Below are 21,432 nucleotides of genomic sequence, written 5' to 3' on the forward strand. Positions count from 1 at the left end.
ATAATTGAATGAAACAGAAGGGTAACAGAGCAGCTGATAAAGCCCACCTGGGAACTCACTCCTTTCCTGACCCATGGAATCAGCAGTACACTGGGGGCAGCAATTCCTCTGTTATTCCTCAGTGATTCTTAATCTCAGAATCATAGAATTGCTCAGGTTGGAAAAGACCTCAAAGATCATCAAATCCAACTGCAACCTACCTATACTACCCTAACAACCCACAGCTAAATCATAGCGTTACATCCAAATGGCTTTTAAACACACTCAGGGATGGTGAATAGAAAGCAATTCTGAATGCAAACCGCCAGACTGCCTCCCAGCCCAAGCTTGGACTCAAGGCTGGAGCAAGATGAGCACTTTTCTGGATGTTAGCCTTATACCCACTTTCTGGCTATGAAAGGCATGCTGAGTCCAACCAACATCATTTTCTTCTGTATATTTCTGCTTTACTCCAGTGCTACAGGCCTAGGAGTGCCTGCAGCTTTGTGCTTTATTTCAGCAAATGTAACTGCTGAACTCTGCTGAAATGGCTGCTCTCAGACATTTCACCTCAGGATTTTGTCCCACAGTTATGGGGAGCAGTGAATCTGTGGGACTGACTTTATGATCTCCCTGAACCTGAAGCAATGCAACACTCACAAAACAAAAAGCGCCATCGCAGTTTCTCTCCTGCTCCTTACTTCATCTGGGAGAAATATAATTTGTCATTTTGTGTAAGAGTGTACATAATGCTTTATTTGACATCCTGGCGAGGGATGAGGACCATCAGCCTAAGAAGCGATAATCTGTTTTCCTTCCAGCAGCCAGAGCTATAAGCAGAGCAAGGCAGGCTGAGAACAAAAGGAAATTTCAGACTCATTGACGTTAGCAGAGCATCACTGAGCTCCCTCCAGACTGCTCTGGCAAGATCCCCAAATGACATAAAATGAGCTAACGATACCATTTTGGTGTCAGTATGGAGTCACAGCAATGACACCGGGCAGGGATGGTGAGAGGGGTCACACAGGTCTGCTCCTGATCTCTTTGCAAGAGATGAATAAAAGCTGAGTCAAACCTGCATCACAGAGAGCAGGACTTGCGGTGAAATTGCCAAAAAAAAAGTCACTCAACAAATTAGAAGTACAAAAAAAGGCATTATGTATTGGAGCAAGAAGAGGTAGATCAATAGGGACAGGAACATACTGTGCTGGTGATATGGAGTGTGCTGTGCTGGGTTTGCTGTTAGGTAACAGGAGGCAGAAAGGAAGGGACAGAAGGGGGCAGGAAAACGTGCAAGCACAGCAGAGACTCCTGCCAGGGTGAGGAGCATTTGAAGCACTAAAACATGTCATGGGGAATGAGCAGTAGGGTATTTCTGGGGAAGGAGAGACAAAATCTGGCCTGAAATGCAGCCAGAGAGAAGTCTGCATAATTTTGGGTATGCATTTGGGTCAGGCTTGAGTTGAAAGGGACCTCAAAGATTATCCAGTTCCAACCCCCTGCCCCACGCAGGGCTGCCAGCACTAAATCAGGCTGCCCAGGTCCTCGTCCACGCTGGGTGAGCTGCTCTTCTCCTATCCCACAGAGAAAAGTCACAGGTCACCTGTGGTGGGCAGGTGAGTGATCCACCACGGAGATCTACCACACATCCACCACACATCCAGCACATGTCCCACCTGGACAACCACCATGTGTCCCACCGGGTGGGATCCCAGCTTAAGAGAGGAAAACGGGCAATGCTAGCACAGAAGGAGCGAGGAGATGGGTGCCAGCTCTCACTTTGAATCCTGCAGCCATGCGCAAGGAGAGGGAGCAGGGCAGGCAGACAGGCAGGGGCCGCAGGCTGGCATCCCAAGCCAGGAATTTCATCCTTTGGAGATGGCGAAGGTGCAAGCAGGAGGTGCCCCCCGTTTCGCTCCAAGGCTGGCCGAGCCTCGGCAGCATGCGCCTGCGCTGCCTACCCGCCTTCCTCCTCCTCCTCCTCCTCCTCCTTTTCCTCCCCGCCCCTCCTCCTGGCTGTGGCGGTGCCGGCTGCCGGCACGGGGCTGGCGGGGCCGCTGCGCTCCGTGCCAGCTCCGTGCGTCTCCCCGCTGGGTTATGCCCCGCTGCAGAAGCCGCAGCCGGGAGCGGGGCCGCTGAGCCCCGAGCGGCGGCTGCCGAGCGGGGAAAGGGGTGAGCGGCCGCTCCGCTGCGGGAGCGGAGGATGAAGCGAAGGATTTGGTGCCCGGGCACCGCCTGGGTGTGCTGCTGGCTGCTGGGCTGGCAGGCAGCCGCCCTCCAGCTGCCGCCCTGCGAAGAGGTGAGGTTTTGGTTTTTTTTGCCCTTCTCCTTGCTCTGGGGTTTTGGCCGTCGGTCGGGGTGGGATGCGGGTGAGCATCCTATGTATGTGTGTGTATGGGATATGGCTGGGTACTGCCGCCCCGTAGGGGCTGCTCGTGGGGTCGGACTTGAGGAGATGGGACCCCCCGTGGTGCTGTCGATGTAGCCATCGCGAAGACCCTCCAGAGGTCATCCCTGCGAGGAAATGGCAGAGAACACAATCAAACAGGGAGATTCGGGTGGCCCTTGCTCTTTTCTAAATACTGTGCTGAATCAGTGCAGATGAGGAGGAGATTAAAGCTTTTCTGACCCCCCTGTGTCAGCCGGGAGTATCCATGCCTGTCAAATCAGGAGAGAAACTTTCTGCCTCTGTCCTGCTGTGACAAACCCAAAGAGAGCTGCAGGGCTGCTGCTGGGATGCCCAGCTCTGTGCTGGCTCTGCTGGCCTAGATGGAGGGGCCCAAGGCTGCTCTTTTACTCCAGGGTTTCCATCCTCATCCTTACATGCAGGCGTATCCTCTCCAATACTTTTTGAGAGCGGCTGGGTCTGTGTCCTTTAAATCCAGGTGTAGGGGATGAGGAGGTTATGGGCTACCATCCCAAACAGTGCTCCGTGGCTGGGAAGAAGGAGGTTCCTGGTGGCTTAGCAGCAGTCAGTCCCCTTCTTCTTCCTCTCTGATGATGCTCACAGTGCATTCTGTGGTCGCAGTGTTCAGCAGGAAATAGTTGTATATCCTCAGACCAAGCTGCTCTGGATGGCAGTTCTATTACGGGTGCTGCTCAGCAGGAGGTGCAGGAGCCCAGCACTGAGACAATCCCAGGAATATTACCTCTGTTAGATCTCTTGTTTTTTTGTGTCAGAGGGAAAATTCAGTATTAGACTGGTGTGGGGAATCTTGCAGTAAGGGGGTAACCACATATTGGCTGTTTTGGGGATGCTTCTCCTAAATGTTGATTGTCCCAAAGAAGGAGCCATCGGCTTTGAATCACCCATCTTCTTTTTCAACCCAGAGAAACGGGTCCTTTTAGGGCTGATCTCTTCCCAAAGGTTTTGCTTGAAAGTTGGGTCTCTGCAGATGGCTAAAAGTGATGGCTTGGTACCAGCAGAGGTACCAAGAGGGTATGAGTGGAATTCTGAGCATTGCGTCCTGTGATGTAGGTGCCTAAAATCCCAGCTGGGCTCCTTTTCTGTGCCAGTTTGAGTCTGGACCTGAGTGCTTTTCCTTTGTTCCTTTACAGAATGACAGACAGCGTTGTTTACTAAGTTTCACTTAGTGCTTTTTGAGACAGAAACATCCTTCACTCATGTGGTTAAGGAGCTGTTTGTTAGCTTGTACTGGTGTGTGTGTGCTCCATGCAATGGAATATCCTAGGGAATACAATTACAAACATGCCTGGATGGAGGAAAAAACAAACAAACAAACAAAAACAGCTTGCAAAGAGCAGCAAGAGCAGCTGCTTTGCAAAAGGGAAGAACAAAGTAGGTAGCTTATCTGAAATACAGTTAATGCCTGGCTATTACACGTCAGTCTCAAAACTTTGTCCTTTGCCATAATTCAGCCTGATTTCAGTGATCCTGTTGTGATCAACTCTGCTTTGAGCAGACTCAGGGCCGAAGCACTGCCTGTTACAGGGTCCTTTGAAGGACCTTATGGTGCTTTGAATACTCGGTGCAGGTCTTGTTGGTTTATACCTAAAAGGCTTGAGAAGCACAAGGCTTAGAGCACTGGCAGGTAGTTCATTCTGAATCTACAGGGGATTTTGCCTTTTTCTTTCTTTGACAGCTTGTTTTTCTGTCTCCTCACTGTTCTGAGGAATATGGGTATCTGCCAGTTTGTGGGATTTCTGCATTGGTACAACATTTGGAGCAGTGGGATCTGGCTGTGCCTGAGGCTCTATGGTTCTCTGATAGCGTAGACAGTAAAATAATAACATATTGCAATGTTGCTTTCTGGAAACCTTTTTGACATTGGTTTCTTTCATCAGGGATGGTAGTAGTTCAGCACACTGCATTTAGGAAGAGTGTGTCTGTGCTGCAGACCAAATGAGCAGCAGCTCAAGTGAATTTTCCCGTGGCTGGCTGTCATGATGTACACTGATGGAGCCACGGCCTTCTGGAGTAACGTGGTTCAACCCTGGCAGTGATGCCCATTTGTACCATGAGGTCTCTCAGAGCCCTGCGATGCCAGCAGCTGCTCTGCAGGTGTGTTAAGTGCGTCTCTAGGAGATGGGCTTGGTTGACTGAAGTACCTTTGCTGTGCAGATGCTGGGGAACCACTACTGTACCCTGTACTTCTGGCAAGTCAGTAACTTGAATTAGGATGAGAATAACTGCTTGATGATTTTTTTTTCTTCTGCGTTTGCTAATGATGAATGGGATACTAATGCACATGTTTCATGTGTTGCATAAATTCCGACTTTGAGTGGAGTTGATGACACCCATGTTTTTCACTGGCATTAAATACACATTCAGCTATCATGATGGAAATGATGAGATATTCATGCCCATCCCCCTGCCACCCTGGCGTGCAGTTTTATTATGCCTTGTATTCCAGTGCTTTCTTGACGCTTTTTCTGGACTTTCCACCTGAATGAGTCTTTTTTTGGTTTTCCCTTTGGAAACTCTTGCAGAAATGAACAGATTTCGCTTTAAGGAAATTTTAGCTGATACTCTGCCTAAATAGAAATTTTCTTCATGTAATCGTTGCTTTCCTTCTGTTGTTTTTGCGTTTGCAGTAAAAAAATCACGGAGTGACTCTTCTGCTTTCCATTCAGTCAAACTGTTTGCAGAGAGATAAGAAGTATCAGAGCTGCTGTTTCCTTTCTTAGATTTTTTTCTGACTCTTAGTCACCGTGCAGGTTGAGAGCAAGTATGTGTGCTTTTGAAATAATAGAATCATTAAGGTTGGAAAAGACATCTAAGACCATCCAGTCCAACCATCACCCCATCCTCACCATGCCCACTAACCTGTCCTGCAGTGCCCCATCTACACATTTCTTGAGTGCCTCCATGGACTGTGACTCCACCGCCTTCCTGTGCAGTTTGTGCCAATAAATTTTGATGCATGTAATACATGTGATGCTGATATATTGGGTATTTTACCTGCCTTCTGGAAAAGCAGCAAAATCAGATTCAGAATTATAAAATGAGTAAGTGAATGGAGAGGATGATGCTAAATTCCTTCTCTATGGGAAAGTATTTTTGTATGAATCTTCTGGGATACTTCTGGAGAAGAGAGAAGTGATAGAAATAATTTATCTGGACAGTGAAAAAATCTTTTGTGAAATTACTTGCAAGACAAAGCCAAGAAAATCTTGAGGAGAGATGTGAAGCATGAACTTGAAACTGGGTCAAGTGCATTATTTCAACTTAGATGAAATAATGTCCATTTTTGTGATGAGAAAATGTTAAAAAAAATGTGGTGTGCCTAAGCTAAGTATGAAGTACTTTAAGAATATTAGTATCTTGAACCAATATAATAGGTAGTAAGATAAGCAGTTTGAAGAGAAGTGAAACTCTGTCCTTTTATGTTAAGGATGGAGAGAAGATATGTGTCAGTCTTGGAAGGATGTTATGTAACAGAACCAGATAAAGTCAGCACACCTGTCACCAAAGATAGGCTGGCAGGAATAACAGGAACATCTGCTGGAAGGAATCTGAGTATCTCGTGTGCTTCTGTTGTAAGTGAACTGTGCTGCTTGGAGAAAGGTTTGGGGTCATTGTGGGGGGCCATGTAGGACAGCATCCAGTGTGTCATGGTGGGGTAAGGTGAGTGGGTGATTTAAAAAAAAAATACACACACACATTATATTTATACGTACATATATACACACATACATATAATAACAATTATATATATTATACATATAATTATATAATATAAAGTTAAAAAATATATAAATTGTAATACTGTTCTTGTGTCTTATTAATACTCAGGAACTGAGGAACTGTATAAATGGTTAAGAAATGTACGGCCATCACAGAAGACATTAAGGCTATTGAGATAAGAAAGGTATAACTTGAGGCAGGAGAAGAACATTTGTTACATACGAGGGGCGGAGAAAGCTAATGAGATGTGAATCTGTAGGATAAGGTAGAAATAAAAATGTGCACTTGAATGGCTAAATGCTATTAGTGTTAAAAAGGTATGCTTTTATTTTCATTTAGCTTTCAGTAACTTGTGGAACTTGGTCTCTGGGACTTAGTCTCCACTGGGTTTGAAGTCTCAGAAGGGATTATCTTGTTGCTAAATGTTTAGGAAGGAATGCTTCTGAGTAGGTTCTGTTGCTTCTTGGTATCCTTTTGCCTTTCCCTGAAGCATCTACACTGGCTATTTTGGCAGCAAAACAGCAGCTATCTTTACCAGCTGCTGGGATGATCTAGTATTGTATTCCCTGATTTCTAAACACCCTAAAGGATTTTAGACCCTTAATTTATGAGTAATTCATATTCAGCAGAAGAAACTGTGGGAAGATTCCTAGACAGATCGTGTTATTTTTATCTCCTGCTGCTACAGAGATTTCTTTCTCTGAGGTGAAATGAGAAATGGACAGCTACCATTTGCCACTGTGATGGAAGGTTGTAAAGATGAGGAAAGAAGAGTAATAACCGTGCTATAAAACTGTTGACAATAAAGTTGATGGAGTGGAAACAGATGCATGAAAGGTGAGAAGACAGATGCCAAGGCATAGGTACTGCAGAAGAAAACATCACCATTTAGCACGTAGGCAGACCAAGGAATTTGGAACCCAAAAGGAGGATGAACAGTAATTTGAAAACTGGAAATTGAACCGCGGTCTTAGTGACTCAAGAATAAGAAAACTAGATGCAGTGGAAGATGCAACAAGACTATAAACTCAAAAGACGAGCAGACATTAAACAAAGAAAAGATTACACTCTTCTACCATCAAACACTACTTGATCACTCAGCACAAGTATTTATTGTCTGTAAGGAATGCTGAGATTTTCTTTTTTTTTTTTTTTTTTACCCCTTTGTTCCTCCAAGCTTTTGTAGATTTAGAGAAGGCGAGTAAGGAGATGGTCTCTGCTGGCATTTCCAACACATCATAGAATCATATCAAAGAGCCATAGAATGGCCTGGGTTGAAAAAGACCACAATGATCACCTAGTTTCAATCCCCTGCTGTGTGCAGGGTCCCCAATCACCAGACCAGGCTGCCAAGAGCCACATCCAGCCTGGCCTTGAATGCCTGCAGGGATGGAGCATCTACAGCCTCCTTGGGCAACCTGTTCCAGTGTGTCACCAACCTCTGTGTGAAAAAATTCTGCTGGTCAGAGGAGTAGTGTTGGGAATCCTGGGTGCTGGGTCCAGTGTGTGTGCAGAGGTATGGGTTGTGTTTTACTCTGGTCATCAACTTTGGCAGTACTGTGTACTGATTTGTGCCAGTTGAGGAGGGGCAGGGGGTGCTAGGGAAAGGTCTGCACCAGAGGGTGGTGGGCATGGAACAGGCTGCCCAGGGCACTGGGCACAGCACCGAGCTGCCCGAGTTCAAGGGGTGTTTGGCCAATGCTCTCAGATGAAGAGCTACAAATGTGCAGTAGTCTCCATTGATGTTGTTGAAGGAAGCAGTAATCACAAGTTAAGAGGTATGAAAGTAATGAAGTGCAGGATAGATCAATGTAAAAGCCTTGAGCCCTTCCTTCTTGAGATAGGAAAGGAACAGTGCTTGTTTGAGGAGTGTCAAGGAACACATCCCACCTGTCTCCCTGTTGTGGTCAAGGTCTTTCCATGGGCAGCTATTGTGAAGGCTCTGTGCTGATACCCGACATGGTTGTCTTTGCTGACTCTTCATCTAGAAAGGAACATCCCTCATAGTCCCTATTAGTAATATTTCAGCTATTACCCTTGACCTGAAAATCTGTTCAGGTTTTGGTTGCTGGCAATGAAAACTTTTGGTTTTCAGTCTTTTGAAATTGAATTTGTGTCTGCATGAAGAAGAGAAATGGTTGGAAACCTTTTCTTTATGACCTTTTTACATTACAAATCATCAACCAAACGTAATAATGACCTTGTTTCAGAAACTTCGTGATGCTCAGATTTATAAATTGTGCCAGACTGTAATCTCTGTGTATTTGGGCTCAAAATGTTTTAAGATGATTGAAAATGACACGTGAAACTCCTCTGTGTTGATGCTGGAGATCCCATCACTGAATCAGAGGGAATGCTGATAATGCTGATTAAGAGGAAAATGAGAATGCCAAAAAAAAAAAGGAAAAAAGGAGTATAAATCACAGAGATGACTCAAGTGTTTAGCATCTGGTGGGACAGAAGTAGAGGAAGGAGCCTCTTGGACCCACCAGGTTGGTCCCCTCTAGTTTTAGTTGTAGAATCTAAAATTGTGGTTGAATAGATTTTGTTTGGATTCACTCTGAGCTAATGGCAAAGAGTGTATTTTCTGGTGAAAGAAGGAGAAGAAAATGAGATATTTGTCTGTTAATTTGCTGAAGGTCTGAAAAGAACTGGATTGTAGTCCTCCATTGTGGAGCTGTGCGCTCTGGTTTCAGAGATGCAAGCACCTCTGCAAGGAAAGGGGTGTTGGCTATAAGGTATGCTTCCATTAAAAAAAAAAAACACAACAAAAAACAGATGTTGAGCTGTTCCCAACTAGATTTCTTTGACAGAACATATTTACTGCTACAAAGAGGAGGCAGATCTTATTTGGTATAGTATTTACTGATCATGTTTATTGTCAGGAAATACATTCATATTGCTGAAATGGTTTGTAGTGATATTTGAAGGTTTTTGGAAGTATCTACAAAAAAAAAAAAAAGAAAAAAAAGAAAATAAGAACTTTGATATTTGGGGGCAAAAATACTAGGAAGCTCAGCTTTTGTCTGTTTAGAATATATTTGACTTTAGAGGTGCAAACATTTTCCAGGGATGTCTATAAGAAAATATCTCAGAATGTCTGGAAGTGGATGAACATGAGGCACTGGAGCAAGCTTCCTGGGGAGCTAGTGGAGTCCCTGGAGGTGTTCAAGAAAAGGATAAATGTGGCACTGAGGGTTGTGGTTAGTAGGCATGGTAGGGATGGGCTGATGGTTGGACTAGATGATCTTAGTGGTCTTTTTCAACCTTAATGATCCTATGATTCTGTGAAAGCTTAGAGATACTTTTGTTATAGTGAATAAGGTTGGGAAGCTAAACTATACTGGTTAACCAAGCTCAACAGGGAGTGCAAAACCTGTGCATACCGTCAGTGTAACTGTTGCTGGCTTCATAATGTATAACACACATTTAACAGTAGAGAAATCAGTGCACACACTGACTATACACTCCTGGAAAATGAAAATGCACTGACATGTTAAATGCCAGCAGCAAACTCAAGGGTAGAAATGATTTAGACCTCAGCTGCTGACTCTTAAAGTGTTAAATTCTTGCAGTATTTCTTGCAGCATGTGACGTCCTTCTGGTTTTGTTCTTCCTCTCTGAAGATTCTCAAAGGAGTATCTTCATATAGGCTGCTTGGGTTTAAAAAAACATGCAAGGATAGCACTGTGTCTTTTGAGTGATGCATATTGGAAAAGGATGCCTTCTGATTTTTTCCCTGGCTTTTATATCCATGGCTCCCTCCTGCTGGCAGGTCAACAGTGCTGATCAAATGCTGCTTGTTTCTGGTTCACTCCTTTTTATCCCCAGCACTGTAGTTCCTTAAAGCAAATGAAGAAGAAGAAAGATATTTCCCAAGACAATTCTTTTATTCTCTCTTTTGTTTGGTCTTATTTCATCCCATTTTTAAAAAATCAGACATTTCTCAGAAAAAAAGCAGGGACCTTAATTAGACTCCTTTATAGCAGGATTTATACTTGCATCTCAAGGATGCTAAGGGGAGGCTGCTGAGTAGAACTGGAGTGGAAAAAAATGATTCAGCTCTTAACACTCCACCTTTTCTGGCAAGCATCCACCCTGAAGGCCTGCAGATGAGCAACTCATCTTGCCTTGTGACTAACGTCAAGTGTCCTGGTTAGTAAAGTAATGGCTCTCTTCCCCGAAGCTGCTCAAATAACCCCTGAATTCAGGTCAACTCTCTCCTCTTCTCCTAGACCAGACAGGATGACTGTCCATTGTTGCTGTTTTTTGATGCTAAAGGTAGGATTCACCAGAACTCTCAATTCTCTCTCTCTTTTTTTTTTTTTGGCTAGAAACCCAGTGAGCATTGTTAACCCCTGCACTGCAAGAGGCAGGGGATCCAGAGGCGCTGCTCAGTCCTGTGCCAAAGTGACGTGTCCTGTTAGTGTTGAGGATCCTTATTGGGATGCACAGATCAGTCATCACAAATAGTTCACCCTGCCCTCTTGCTTGCTTTACCTAAGAGGAGCTGTAACGTGAAAAAGAATAATTTTGTTTGTTTGTTTGTTTTTTTGTTTTCCCCAGTATTTTTAACTGTGCTTGATGCCAACCCTGCTTAAATATTTGATGGCTTCTCATTTTTACTTCCTGCTTTTAAATAAATAAATAAAAACAAAAAGCTGTTCTGCAGCATTGTCCATTGTGGTACTGACCTGCTAATCTCTGGAACTGCTTTACTAAATGAGGGAAAAGATTGCCACAAAGCCTTATCATGTGCTTATGCAAGAATCATAGCTTTCATTGAGAGGAGGAAGGGAAAAAAAAGAAAAAAAGCCTGCTACTTAGGATTGCAGAGAAGTTGGAAAATGTGAATAGTTAAATGAACTGGAGCTAAGTTGGGTAGTGTTTTAAAGATACTGTGGCACTTTAAGTTGCTTGCATTTTATGGGAATGGAGGCAATGATGCTTGACTCAAGGTTTTGGAAGGCTTTGTGTGGCTGTTAATGAAAGCATGATTTTTGTTAACGAACTGTGCCATTACTCACCTTAAGTATTTACAGTGCAAAGTCTGATGGAGACTCAGTGACACCTCATTAGGATCTGCAAGTACTGGGAATAAAAGTAAATTATTCAGACAATATCCTGCTTTCTTAGGCAGTTTCTATCCTGCTAAAAACAGCTGGCCTTTTTTGATTAGCATGTTCTCTAGCATGGTTTTTGTCCATGGAAGCTGGGGCAACACATCTTCTTGTGTTTAGCCCAGGACCTGCCATATGTCCACTGAGTATCACATAACAATGCTGTGATTCCATGGGGCTGCAACATGGCTCTGCAGTTACTTCAAGAACTTGGAGTAGAGAGAGTTACATCTACAAACCACTGTTGACCCAAGGCCAGATGTTTGTATACATCTTTTACCATGAACATGACATATCTGTTTTAATTGTGGAAGTCAGGTATGTAGCCTGACCTAAATGTCTAATTGTCAAAAGAGATGGTTGCCCTTCAAGGCTGTTTCCTTTTGCTCATCCTAAAAGGCTGGTGAGATTCTTTTGCTGAATGCACCCGTATTTTTATATTGACTACAGAGGGACTCTGGCTAACATCACTCAGACACCCTGTTCTTAGTTAAGTAAAAAAAAAATAAAATAATCTGGTCCCATCAGTGCAATTAATCTCTGCTGTACCAGAATTACAGCAGTTATTTAATAAGAACCAATGTTGCTTACAAGCTGCAGGGACAGGTGTGTTTTGATAAGGGTTGGACATCACTGTGATGGAGCTGGGTCCCCACAGTGGGCTAATTGCAGTGGAGAAAGGGCCTGAATTTTTTGCCTGTGAACTGTTGAATTGAAATGGAAATGCACCAGGAGTGCAGCCTTGTCCCTTAGTTCTGGAGGGCTGTTTATTAGCAAGTTTTTTTCTTCTGCATTACAGAATCTTCCTCCCAATAATACATTATCACACAGCAGTGCCCCTTTCCTATGCAAGGAATAATTAGTACGAAGCTCCAGCCAATATAAATTTTTGTTTATGGCATATGCAGGACTAAAACTGTAAGCATATGTATAAAGATCAGATTGTGGTTTCTTTGTCAAATGGGCTTGACTTGTATTTGTTTTTTGTCTTTTTTTCCCCAGTGTGAAAAGGCAGGTGTTGAATTTATGGTTGCTTACAGAGTGCATAATTACAGGCTGACTGCGTTACCAGGAACACCAGCTATGAATGCGTTTCTTAATGTTGTGGACTGTATTGTATCTTGCAGGCACAATTGATAACAAGGAACAGCTTGGGAACCGTGCTTGAGCAGAGCTGTAATCTCTTCCTTGTCCTGCCTTTCTTCTGAGTCACTGCTGATTGCTTTGACTGATCCGGCTACCGTGATAAGATGTGCCCTGCCCCTTGCAAAGGGTTTAGTTGTGCTATGGCCTGAGTTGGGCCTCCTGCTGTCACGTTTTCCTCACACCTTCAACCTGTGTGAGGGGGAGCTTGGAGCTCCGGGCATTGTCTGGGTGCTGGAACTGCTGTTGAATTTCTGTTCAGAGCTGCCCTAGCCCTGTGGGTAAATCTGCACTTAGGAGAGGTATGCAGTGAGCAGAGCTTGGCTGGGTGCTACTGAATGTCGTTGGGACTGGGGTTCAACGATGTGGGTGCAGAAAGGAGGCTAGGAGCCAAGCAGAACCTAAAGCTGAGTTAAACCTGAGTTACATTTTCACCATTGCTGGCTTAACTCAAGGTGCCTTCATTTGCTAACTTGTTACTGGTTTTATTTATTAGTTATTCTCAAAGTGGGAATAGACACTGGAAGCTTGGAAGCAACCCAAGATGGAGACATTAGATTAGATTTCCTTGTGAAAGTATGTGGCTGTGTGTTTTCTGTGTTAGACTGTGATTGAAAAACCTTGCTTTATGCACTGAAGGGGGTAATTTCAGATACGTAGTGCAGCAGAGGACTACTACAATTGGCATGGTCCTGTCCTGGGGTAAGGGGTTGCAATTCAGGCAGAAGTTCCTGAACTCCAGGTAACTATCCATTGGACAAGAGGTAATGGCTTTAAGTTGCACCAGGGGAGGTTTAGATTGGATGTTAGGAAAACTGCCTTCTCAGAAAGGGAAATTAGGCATTGGCACAGGCTGTCGTGGAGGTGATGGAGTTGCTGTCCCTGCAAGTGTTCAAGGTAGATGTGGTACTAAGGGACTTGGTTAGTGGGCATGGTGGGGATAGGTGGATCATTGGTTTAGATGGTTGTCATGGTTTTTCCAGTCTCCTACTGATTGATGCTAGAGGTGCCATTGGGCTCTTTTTTTCTTTTTAGTTTAATTACTTTTGGGGGAGGACAAAGCAGGAATATTCATTAAAACATTCAGTAATTCCAAAGTTCAGTACAGATGAAGATTCAGCTAATAGATGCCTTAGTTGCTGTGTCCCTGTTTGAAAATATGCAACCACTTGGTCAGTGAACAAACAAAATGCTGTGTGATACAGAGCAAAGTATACACTGAAAACCAACTAACTGTGAAAGAGAATGGGTTTTGGTTTTGCATTCCTTCCCACCTTCTCGGAAAACTCCTGAGTGAAATTCATATTTGTAATAAGCAGAATCTGGTCTTAGTCTTCATATAAGTAAATGCAGCTTTGGCAGTAAGAGTCAATAAAAATGTTTCCATTTTTACTTCCCTCCCGAGGTTAGTTGTGGTCTTCTTTTGTAGAGCCAGTTTTTCCTCTCTGTCATCATCCTCTGGCTCTGGTTGGAGAGCCCTTGTAATGGGCTGATGCTGGGGCAATTCCATCCATGGTAAAGGTTCATTTCAGTGTGTCTCTCTCTCCCTGTACCTAGAACTCCTCCTCTGAGGGAGTGAGAGAGTCTGGAAGTGAGATACTGAGAGCACTGTGGTGAGCCAGATCTATCCTTCCTCATGGCCTGAGTGAGGAACACACCAAAAGTACATAAAACTGTGTAAATAGTGACAAGGAAATGAGGGCTGTAACCTGCTTCTGCTCTGCCTGAGTGAGCTGGCTGATGTTTTTCCATATGGTGACATTTCTCAGGGGAGAAAAGGAAATGTAAAGTGAATGCATTTGGTGGGAAATTGTAGAGGAGGTGACAGGGCATAAAAATGCTGCAAGATCAGATGAGGGAGCATCACCCAGACTTCCCTCTAATAATGGTGTTGTTCATTTTCTAGTATTTTCCTGCTATCTAGTGCCCTATGAAAAATCCACACATCTGATAGGAACAGATAAGAACAGCAGAAGGGCAGAAGCTGAAGTTTTGCAGAATGCTCTTGCATCTAATTTTAAGTACATGAGTTATTCGACCAAAGTTTGAAGAACGGTGTCTTATTTAAAATTAAGTTTCTGCTTAAATAACTGTGCTGCATTAATGTCAGGGAACTCTGCAAATTTTACAGTCAGTACTCTGACATAATCAAGATATATTACTGAATTTAAACCTTTTCCTTCCACTGCACTTAAGGTGTGATGCAGAAAAAATGCATTTACTGATGTTTAAAAATAACTACATGTTAAGTAAGTTTGATAGTAGTTTAATGCTGTCTCTCATAGATTTTCATACAAATACTACTTTCGTGCTGTATTCGTTCAATGAACATTTTCAGACTAACTGACGATGCCCTTTTATAAGCTTTTTAAAATTTAATTTATGTAGCAGATTGGGCAGGATGCTGCTGTGGGACTCTGTTGCTGGAGAGGAGATGCAGTGAAACGGGATCCACTGATTCCTCAGATGATGAAATCTGGCCATAGTTCAGGTCCTCACTGGATGAGAGTGGACAACTTGTAAAATTGGATTACTGCTCCACATGAACCTGTCAGAATGGGATGGGTGGTTTGGCGTTAGCTGGTGAACTCAGTCCTTGAAGATTTGTTTTCCCCATTGTGCAGTAACTGTAGAAGTTGAACTTGGCTCAGTGATGCAGTGACCAGAAGGAAGGAGATGCGCAGGTTCTATGATGTGCTTGCACATGCCCAAAGCCACTTATGTTGTCCTAAGTGTTTCTCTTAGTTTGGAGGAGCCTTGTAGGTAAATATGCTGCAATGTTTACAATTTGCTCTGTCTTGCTTTCCTCATATGCATAGGGATATTTTTTCCTATTGAAATTATCAGCTCAGATCTTCATTTGAGGTAACAATTTATCCTACTCAGCTGTTTCGTATCCAATTTATTTCTAGTTTGTTGACTGCACCCTTTCAGTTCTGCGCACGGTAAAGATTTTGCTGTGTCCTTTATGTTGAGAAGATCAAAATTGGGCCCAAGATTACTGTCTTTCCTTATATGTGATAAAGAAAGGGTGTGAGAAGACATGATGGGATGTGTCCACTTGGCTGGTGGTTGAGGAACTGCTGTCACTGGGTACAGCATGGGGAAAGCTTGTAGATGTGTAGAACTGAGATCCTTCTCAGAAAGTTTCCCTGAATGCTGGGGCCAAAATGTGCTCAGTTGTCTTGAAGCAGTTGACACATCTTGTTTTGTCTCAGATCTTCAGCCTCCAGCTGGCCTTTGTTCCTTCACAAACAAAAGCTCAACAAGTTTCCCTGTGATTTTAAAACATTAGTTGTGATACTGTAGGTACCTTAGCTAACAGCCTGATTTGCTTGTGGGCTGTTAAATAGTTGCAACCTGTACTCTTTATATGCAAATTGCCTTCTGAATAAGCAACAATCAGCAACATATATCTGTGCTTAAAAAATTAAAAAATATGTAGTAGCTTTTCTTTTCACTTACAAGTCTTAAATCTTGAATAGCTGGATATAAAACATCAAGGTTGGAAAGGAGGAGGAATGAATAAAATCCAGCATATTAAAAGTTATAATTAGAACTGTGATTAACTTTGTTACTGTCGACCTTCTCAGCTGCAGTAACTCCACAGCTCTTTATGAACAGCCTAACTGTATTTGCAGAGAAACAAATCTTGCTCTTGGAGAATGCTTTGCTTTGTTATACCGTGCCAGCGTATGTGGATTTCAGTAAGCTGCACTGAGATCATGTAGGTGGCTTTATCTGGTATCCATATGCACACAGTGTTTGTATAAGACATACCATGTAGGTGATGTTTGTGTTTAATAGGCAAGAAAATGTATTTTCCTGAAAACTAAAGCTGTTTTTTGTGTGGGAGATGCTTTGTGACAGTAGATCTCTGCTGGTGTATCTGGAAGGTGCTCAGTACAGAGCAGCTGATGGGCAGCTGGACACTGATTGTCCTGGTGACACCACAGCACACAGGCAGTCTCTGAGCTAACCAAAGCCTTCCTTGCTATCAGAGAAGACAGCTGTGTATCATCAGCTGGGTGAGGTGCCTTCAGTAGACAGCATGGACAACAAAGCAGCTATTGGCTTAAGTGGGATTTGGAGACGCCTTGCAAATGTGGCGCATGGAGTTGATATGTCATCATTCCTTCTGCAGGGCTGACTGTTTACTTTGTGCTGTTTTTGTTCAGTAGCAACATTTGAACAATAAAACATGAGAATTTTGTTTGGTTGGTTGGTTTTTGAACCTAGAAATTTAAGAGAGTGGGTGAACGATAATGCTTTATCTTTCAGACTAGTTGGAATTTTCTGTTGACTTCCATATTGCAAGTTCTGAGATTCTATTTTGACAAGGTTTTTAAGGGATTGGTCTTTTTGCCTTGAGGCACAAGTGTGCCCTGTATCACTATGTCCTTGTTCTCCATCACAGACCTGCAGTTGCCTGAAAATGTCCTGGCAAAAACAAGAGCAAGTGAAAATGTGTGCTTTTTGAAATACTTTTATTAAACATTGGAATAGGGCTTTCTGCTTTGGAAAAGAGAAGAAAAGAAAATACTGTCACTTCACTGTCACTGCGAAGGCTGGTTTGGAAACACTGGGTTCTTGTGACTCACGCAAGAGCTGATCCAGATTTACAAGCAGTGAAATGGTCACTGAAGAAATTCAACTAATTAGAAAGATGTGTGTGTTTGTTGAACTTAAAATATTACTACATTTGCATTAAAACACTTGTAGTGAGACTCTCTTATAACAAAACCTCTTCATGGATAACCCTTAAATTTTCTTTTTCTTGTTGCAAGTAGTGTATAACAGTTGTTATGTATTGTTTGGTAGCAATGCCCAGGGAGGTGGTGGAGTAACCAACCCTGGAGGTGTTCAAGGAACATTTAGACCTGTTGAGGGACATGGTTGAGTGAGAACTATTGGTGATAGGAGGGTGGTTGGACTGGGTGATCTTGTAGGTCTTTTCCAACCTTGGTAATTCTATGATTCTATATGATTCTATAAAGCCATTCTATTATAAACTGTGTACTGGCTGCAAGTATAAGAGAAAAATTACAGCTCATAGGAAGCTCATTACAGTTAATGGAAAAATATTCACTTTATGGAACTGGATCAAATCTATCCAAATATTCCTACTAGATGACAAAGACTGAATGACTCAATAACATAAGGACAATGAAGATCTGTAAACATTCTTTACCACCATATTGTTTTCAGAAGATTTAAGAGCTTACTAAGAAAAAAAAAAAGATTTATTCATCAGCCTTCTCTTAAATCTTTTTGAATAATGTAGAGATTTACAGGGACGTTTATAGGTTTTGATACCAAAGAGAGGGGAAAAAATCCACAGCTGAAATCCTGAATTTCTGGGATCATTGGGAATGCCCTCCTGATTGCCAAGAGAGCTTGACATTCTCCACCTTTCTGTTGGCATTGGTCTCGATTTAAACTGTGACTTCTGTGTTAGGCCTTAACTCTCTGGTACAGATAGTGCAGGAAACCTAGGTTTCATGAGGGAAACTAAAGCAATGGGCACACACTGGTGCAGAGACGCTTGAAGATGAAACACCACAGTTTCAAGAAGTAATTAGGGTGTGAAATAAGCTTTCAGAGTAGGGTTTGAAAGAGTTGACCCCTTCCATTTACTCAGATCAGGTTTTCTGCTAAAGAGAACCCCAAACTGAGTTAACATACGCAGGCAGTGCTTGCTTTTTGTTTTATTCATTTTGTGAAATTGAAGTTGCCGGGCTTCTTTCTGTGTGTGAAATGGAGTGGGATTCATCCATCTGAGCTGTGCTTTGGAGATGCATAAGTGTCAGAAGGACTTGGAACAATGAAATCATTTTCACTGAGGTTAATTTTCAAGGGGGAAGATTCTGAACTCTCCTTTGGGCACGTTCAATATTTGTAGAGCCTTATCGGGATGAAAGGCTGTGTTACAGTTTGTAGAGGCAGAAGAGGACATACTGCTGCCCTGTACTAAGCCAATGTAGTGCTGACAAGTCTATTGCAAGTCTGACTACTGCATTCAGTGCCTTTTTACAAAGAATAAAATGTTTTAAAGGGTTTTGTGGGAGAGCTGTCACAGAATGATTACACCAGCTTCCTTGCGCTAAAGAAGATGCTCATGTCAAAGTAGCTGACTCCTTCCAAAGCAGTTGTTGCTGAAGGTCAGAAATTGTAAAATCTGGCCTCACAATCAAATCTAGTATGCTGTTTAGGCTGAAAGGCCATCTGGATCAGGATGAGCAAGACCCTGAGTGACTTAAGCACTATAGCTGGTTGAGAGTGTATCAAATACATGAGGTTAGTGCTGGGAATCCAGAAAGGTGAATTGATGCATCTCAGGTTGACACAAGTTAGTGAAATATTACAAGTAGATCAGGGACTGGGGAGAACAATAATTGTGTGGCAAAACCCTGACTTATGAGAACTGGCTACATCAAGGTTCGTCTGAATGAGGAGCTATAAGGAAGTGAGGGAAGAGATGGGCAGTGGAGCCCACTGCAGCATTTGAACTGCTCCCTCATCCCAGAGACTGGCTGGCTGTTGGATGGGCTGTTTCTCCCTTTCCACAAGTTGTATACACTTATAATGTAAGCTAAATTATATATATATATGTAATTTTGATTTAATTATGTAAATAAACTGTTACTCTATGCTCATAAAGTTTCTTTGTATTTATCCAATGAATGCTGTTGGATTTCAAGGACTAGTTACTTAAGGAAGGACTGAAAAGCTTGGGCTTGCACCTGTGCTGGCTGGGAAGGATGTTTCCTCTTTGCTGCCAGCCCCTCTCCTTGTTGCTCAAAAGCATGAGAGCTGTGTTGGCTAACCATCAGTGATGCAGGGATGAGACTTCCTAGTCATTCTGCTGATGGAAGAAGGATTAGAAAGGAGTGAGTGAGGGAGTTTGGATGGAATGGAATTTTTGAGCCACAGAGAAGCAGTTTTGTCCCACTGGTGTTGGACCTTTCCAAAACTTGGGGACAAAACTAGTGTTCCCTCAGCCTTGCAGCTAAAGGGAGAGATGACAACTTTGTACCTTACGGGTCCTCATTAAAGGATTAATTAGGCGGGCTTTTAAAGAGATGCTGACAGTCTTGAGGTTCTTCATTTCAAGTTAGTATGATCTCATGGTTTCTTCTCTAGTATTTCACCTCTAAAATGTTGTTTTCCCAAGTTTGGGCAATTTCTGTGTCAAAGCTGTAATTTTCCTTTGCTGTCATGATCTGATATTAGTTCTTCCTCCAATCCTTAAAAAGGGGAAAGTTGACATTTTCAGTAAAGAGTCTCTGTCTTCTATGCAAGGTCATGCAGTATTTGCCTTTTATTTCCCCAGAGTAGCCAAGGGAGTTAACAAAAGGTAAAGTCTGGTCCTCACTTGTTATTGGAAAAGCATCCACGGTAATAAAAATGACAGGGGAAATTGCTGATTGTATGTTGTTATTTTTCCTGTAGGATTAAGCAGTGCACTACTGGAACTGGAGACTTAATGATGGCTTGTTCTATTGCCTTTTCAGTCAATCTCTAGGTCTTTGAGATAGGACAGTGCATAGGTGTTCCCTTCCCCCATGCAGGCTGCTGAAAGAGGAGGGACTTGCACAAAGTCCAGTATAAACCCTATCTGAGTAAGTTAAATAGGAGCCGGAATTGCTGATAGGAGTGTTGAACTCCACAATCTTAACAAGAATTCAGATAAGAAGTGCTTTGGATACTAAGATGAATCCATAGTGAAATTTTAATTATGCCCTTTTGTGACTAATCCTAATTTGCTGCTTTAACAACCTTCCAATCATTAACGCTACATGAAATGATGTTAAATAACACTGCTTTGTGTTAGCAGTTTATCACTAACATTTCTTTGGAGCAAGGCTCCTCTGCATTAATTTTCCATAAGAGGCGTATTGTGTCATTTTTCTCCTTTAATCTAACTGCTGTTGATGCCAGTGGGTCGGTGCTTGCCTGTGGGATTTGTTGCCAGCTAAGAGCTGTTGTCATGATTTGAGAACTTTGGGGTCATCTCCAGGAAAAAAAGCATGTTTTTAAGTTCTTAAATGTGCAGAGATTTAAGTGGCCCAGGGATTCTCTCAAAGCCACACAACAGCTAAAGCTGGTGGCAGAATGAGGGTCAGAAGCTGTAAGCCCTATTCCCAGGCTTGCTCTAAACACTAACGAATGTGTCTTTTCCTAATGCAAAGCCCAACTGTAAAGTCTGCATTGTGCACTCCAAGGGAGTGAAACTCAGGAAGTTTATAAGTCAGTTCTCTTTAGCCCCTCCAGACATTCAATATGGAGCCACAGCACTGACTCACCCTTCTACACCATTGTGAACAATCAAGCTGATGACATGATGGGAATATCGCTGAATACTCACAGTACTTTCAGATGTCCAGGGAAAAACATCAGCTGATGTGCAATCTAAGGTGACCACTACAGCCAGCTTCAGCTCGAAGAGCAACAGTGTGTTCTTATATTTACATTTTGGTCATATTTACTCACTGCAGGACTCCTTAGGATGGAAAATAAACACCTGTGATGGATTAGATGGGATTTTTGATAGAGTATGAGCTTGTTGAGTCTGTAGTTGTTATGGTACCCAGTGTGTGTTGGACAGGTCTGTCCAACACATACATACATTGTATGTATGTAATTCATGCATTCTTGTAATTCCCTCTCCTCTTCTGCCATGCAGGAAGGAACATATGTACACTCATCTATTATTTATCTAGGAGCAATGTTTTTCATTTAATTAGAAATGTCAAGGTAAAATGATCTTTTCTGGGAATAGATATGGCTTTTGTACTTAAAGGGTAATGTGTGCTTAGGAAATGTTAATACATTTTAATTAGGGAAAATAATGCTAAAACTAGTGTTCTGCAACAAACCTTGGTAATGGTTTCGAGGAGTTTCATAAGAAAAAATTGCAAAAAAGCTACATTATATTTGGTGAATCCACATGATCACTTGCTGGTAATTAAAGAGCATCCTTTTTATGCAGTACAGTATCATACCTGTCCATTATGAAGTACTTCAGTTGTGTGGATTTAT

At 42.6% G+C, this 21,432-nt stretch overlaps 1 protein-coding gene across 2 annotated transcripts in view; it reads left to right on the forward strand.

Moving 5' to 3' along the window:
• The first annotated feature begins 1,983 nt into the window (after nucleotides 1–1,983).
• The window catches only part of ELAPOR2 (endosome-lysosome associated apoptosis and autophagy regulator family member 2), a 92,026-nt gene continuing 72,577 nt past the window's right edge, over nucleotides 1,984–21,432 (forward strand). The window contains exon 1 of one of the 2 annotated variants that reach the window (XM_048929027.1): nucleotides 1,984–2,278. In XM_048929027.1, the coding sequence (XP_048784984.1) occupies nucleotides 2,183–2,278 (96 nt within the window). In that variant the 5' untranslated portion in view covers nucleotides 1,984–2,182. The remainder of the gene's footprint in view (nucleotides 2,279–21,432) is intronic. The other variant, XM_048929036.1, reaches the window with a different exon arrangement.

This window comes from Lagopus muta, chromosome 1 (assembly GCF_023343835.1).
Source record: "Lagopus muta isolate bLagMut1 chromosome 1, bLagMut1 primary, whole genome shotgun sequence".
NCBI lineage: Eukaryota > Metazoa > Chordata > Aves > Galliformes > Phasianidae > Lagopus > Lagopus muta.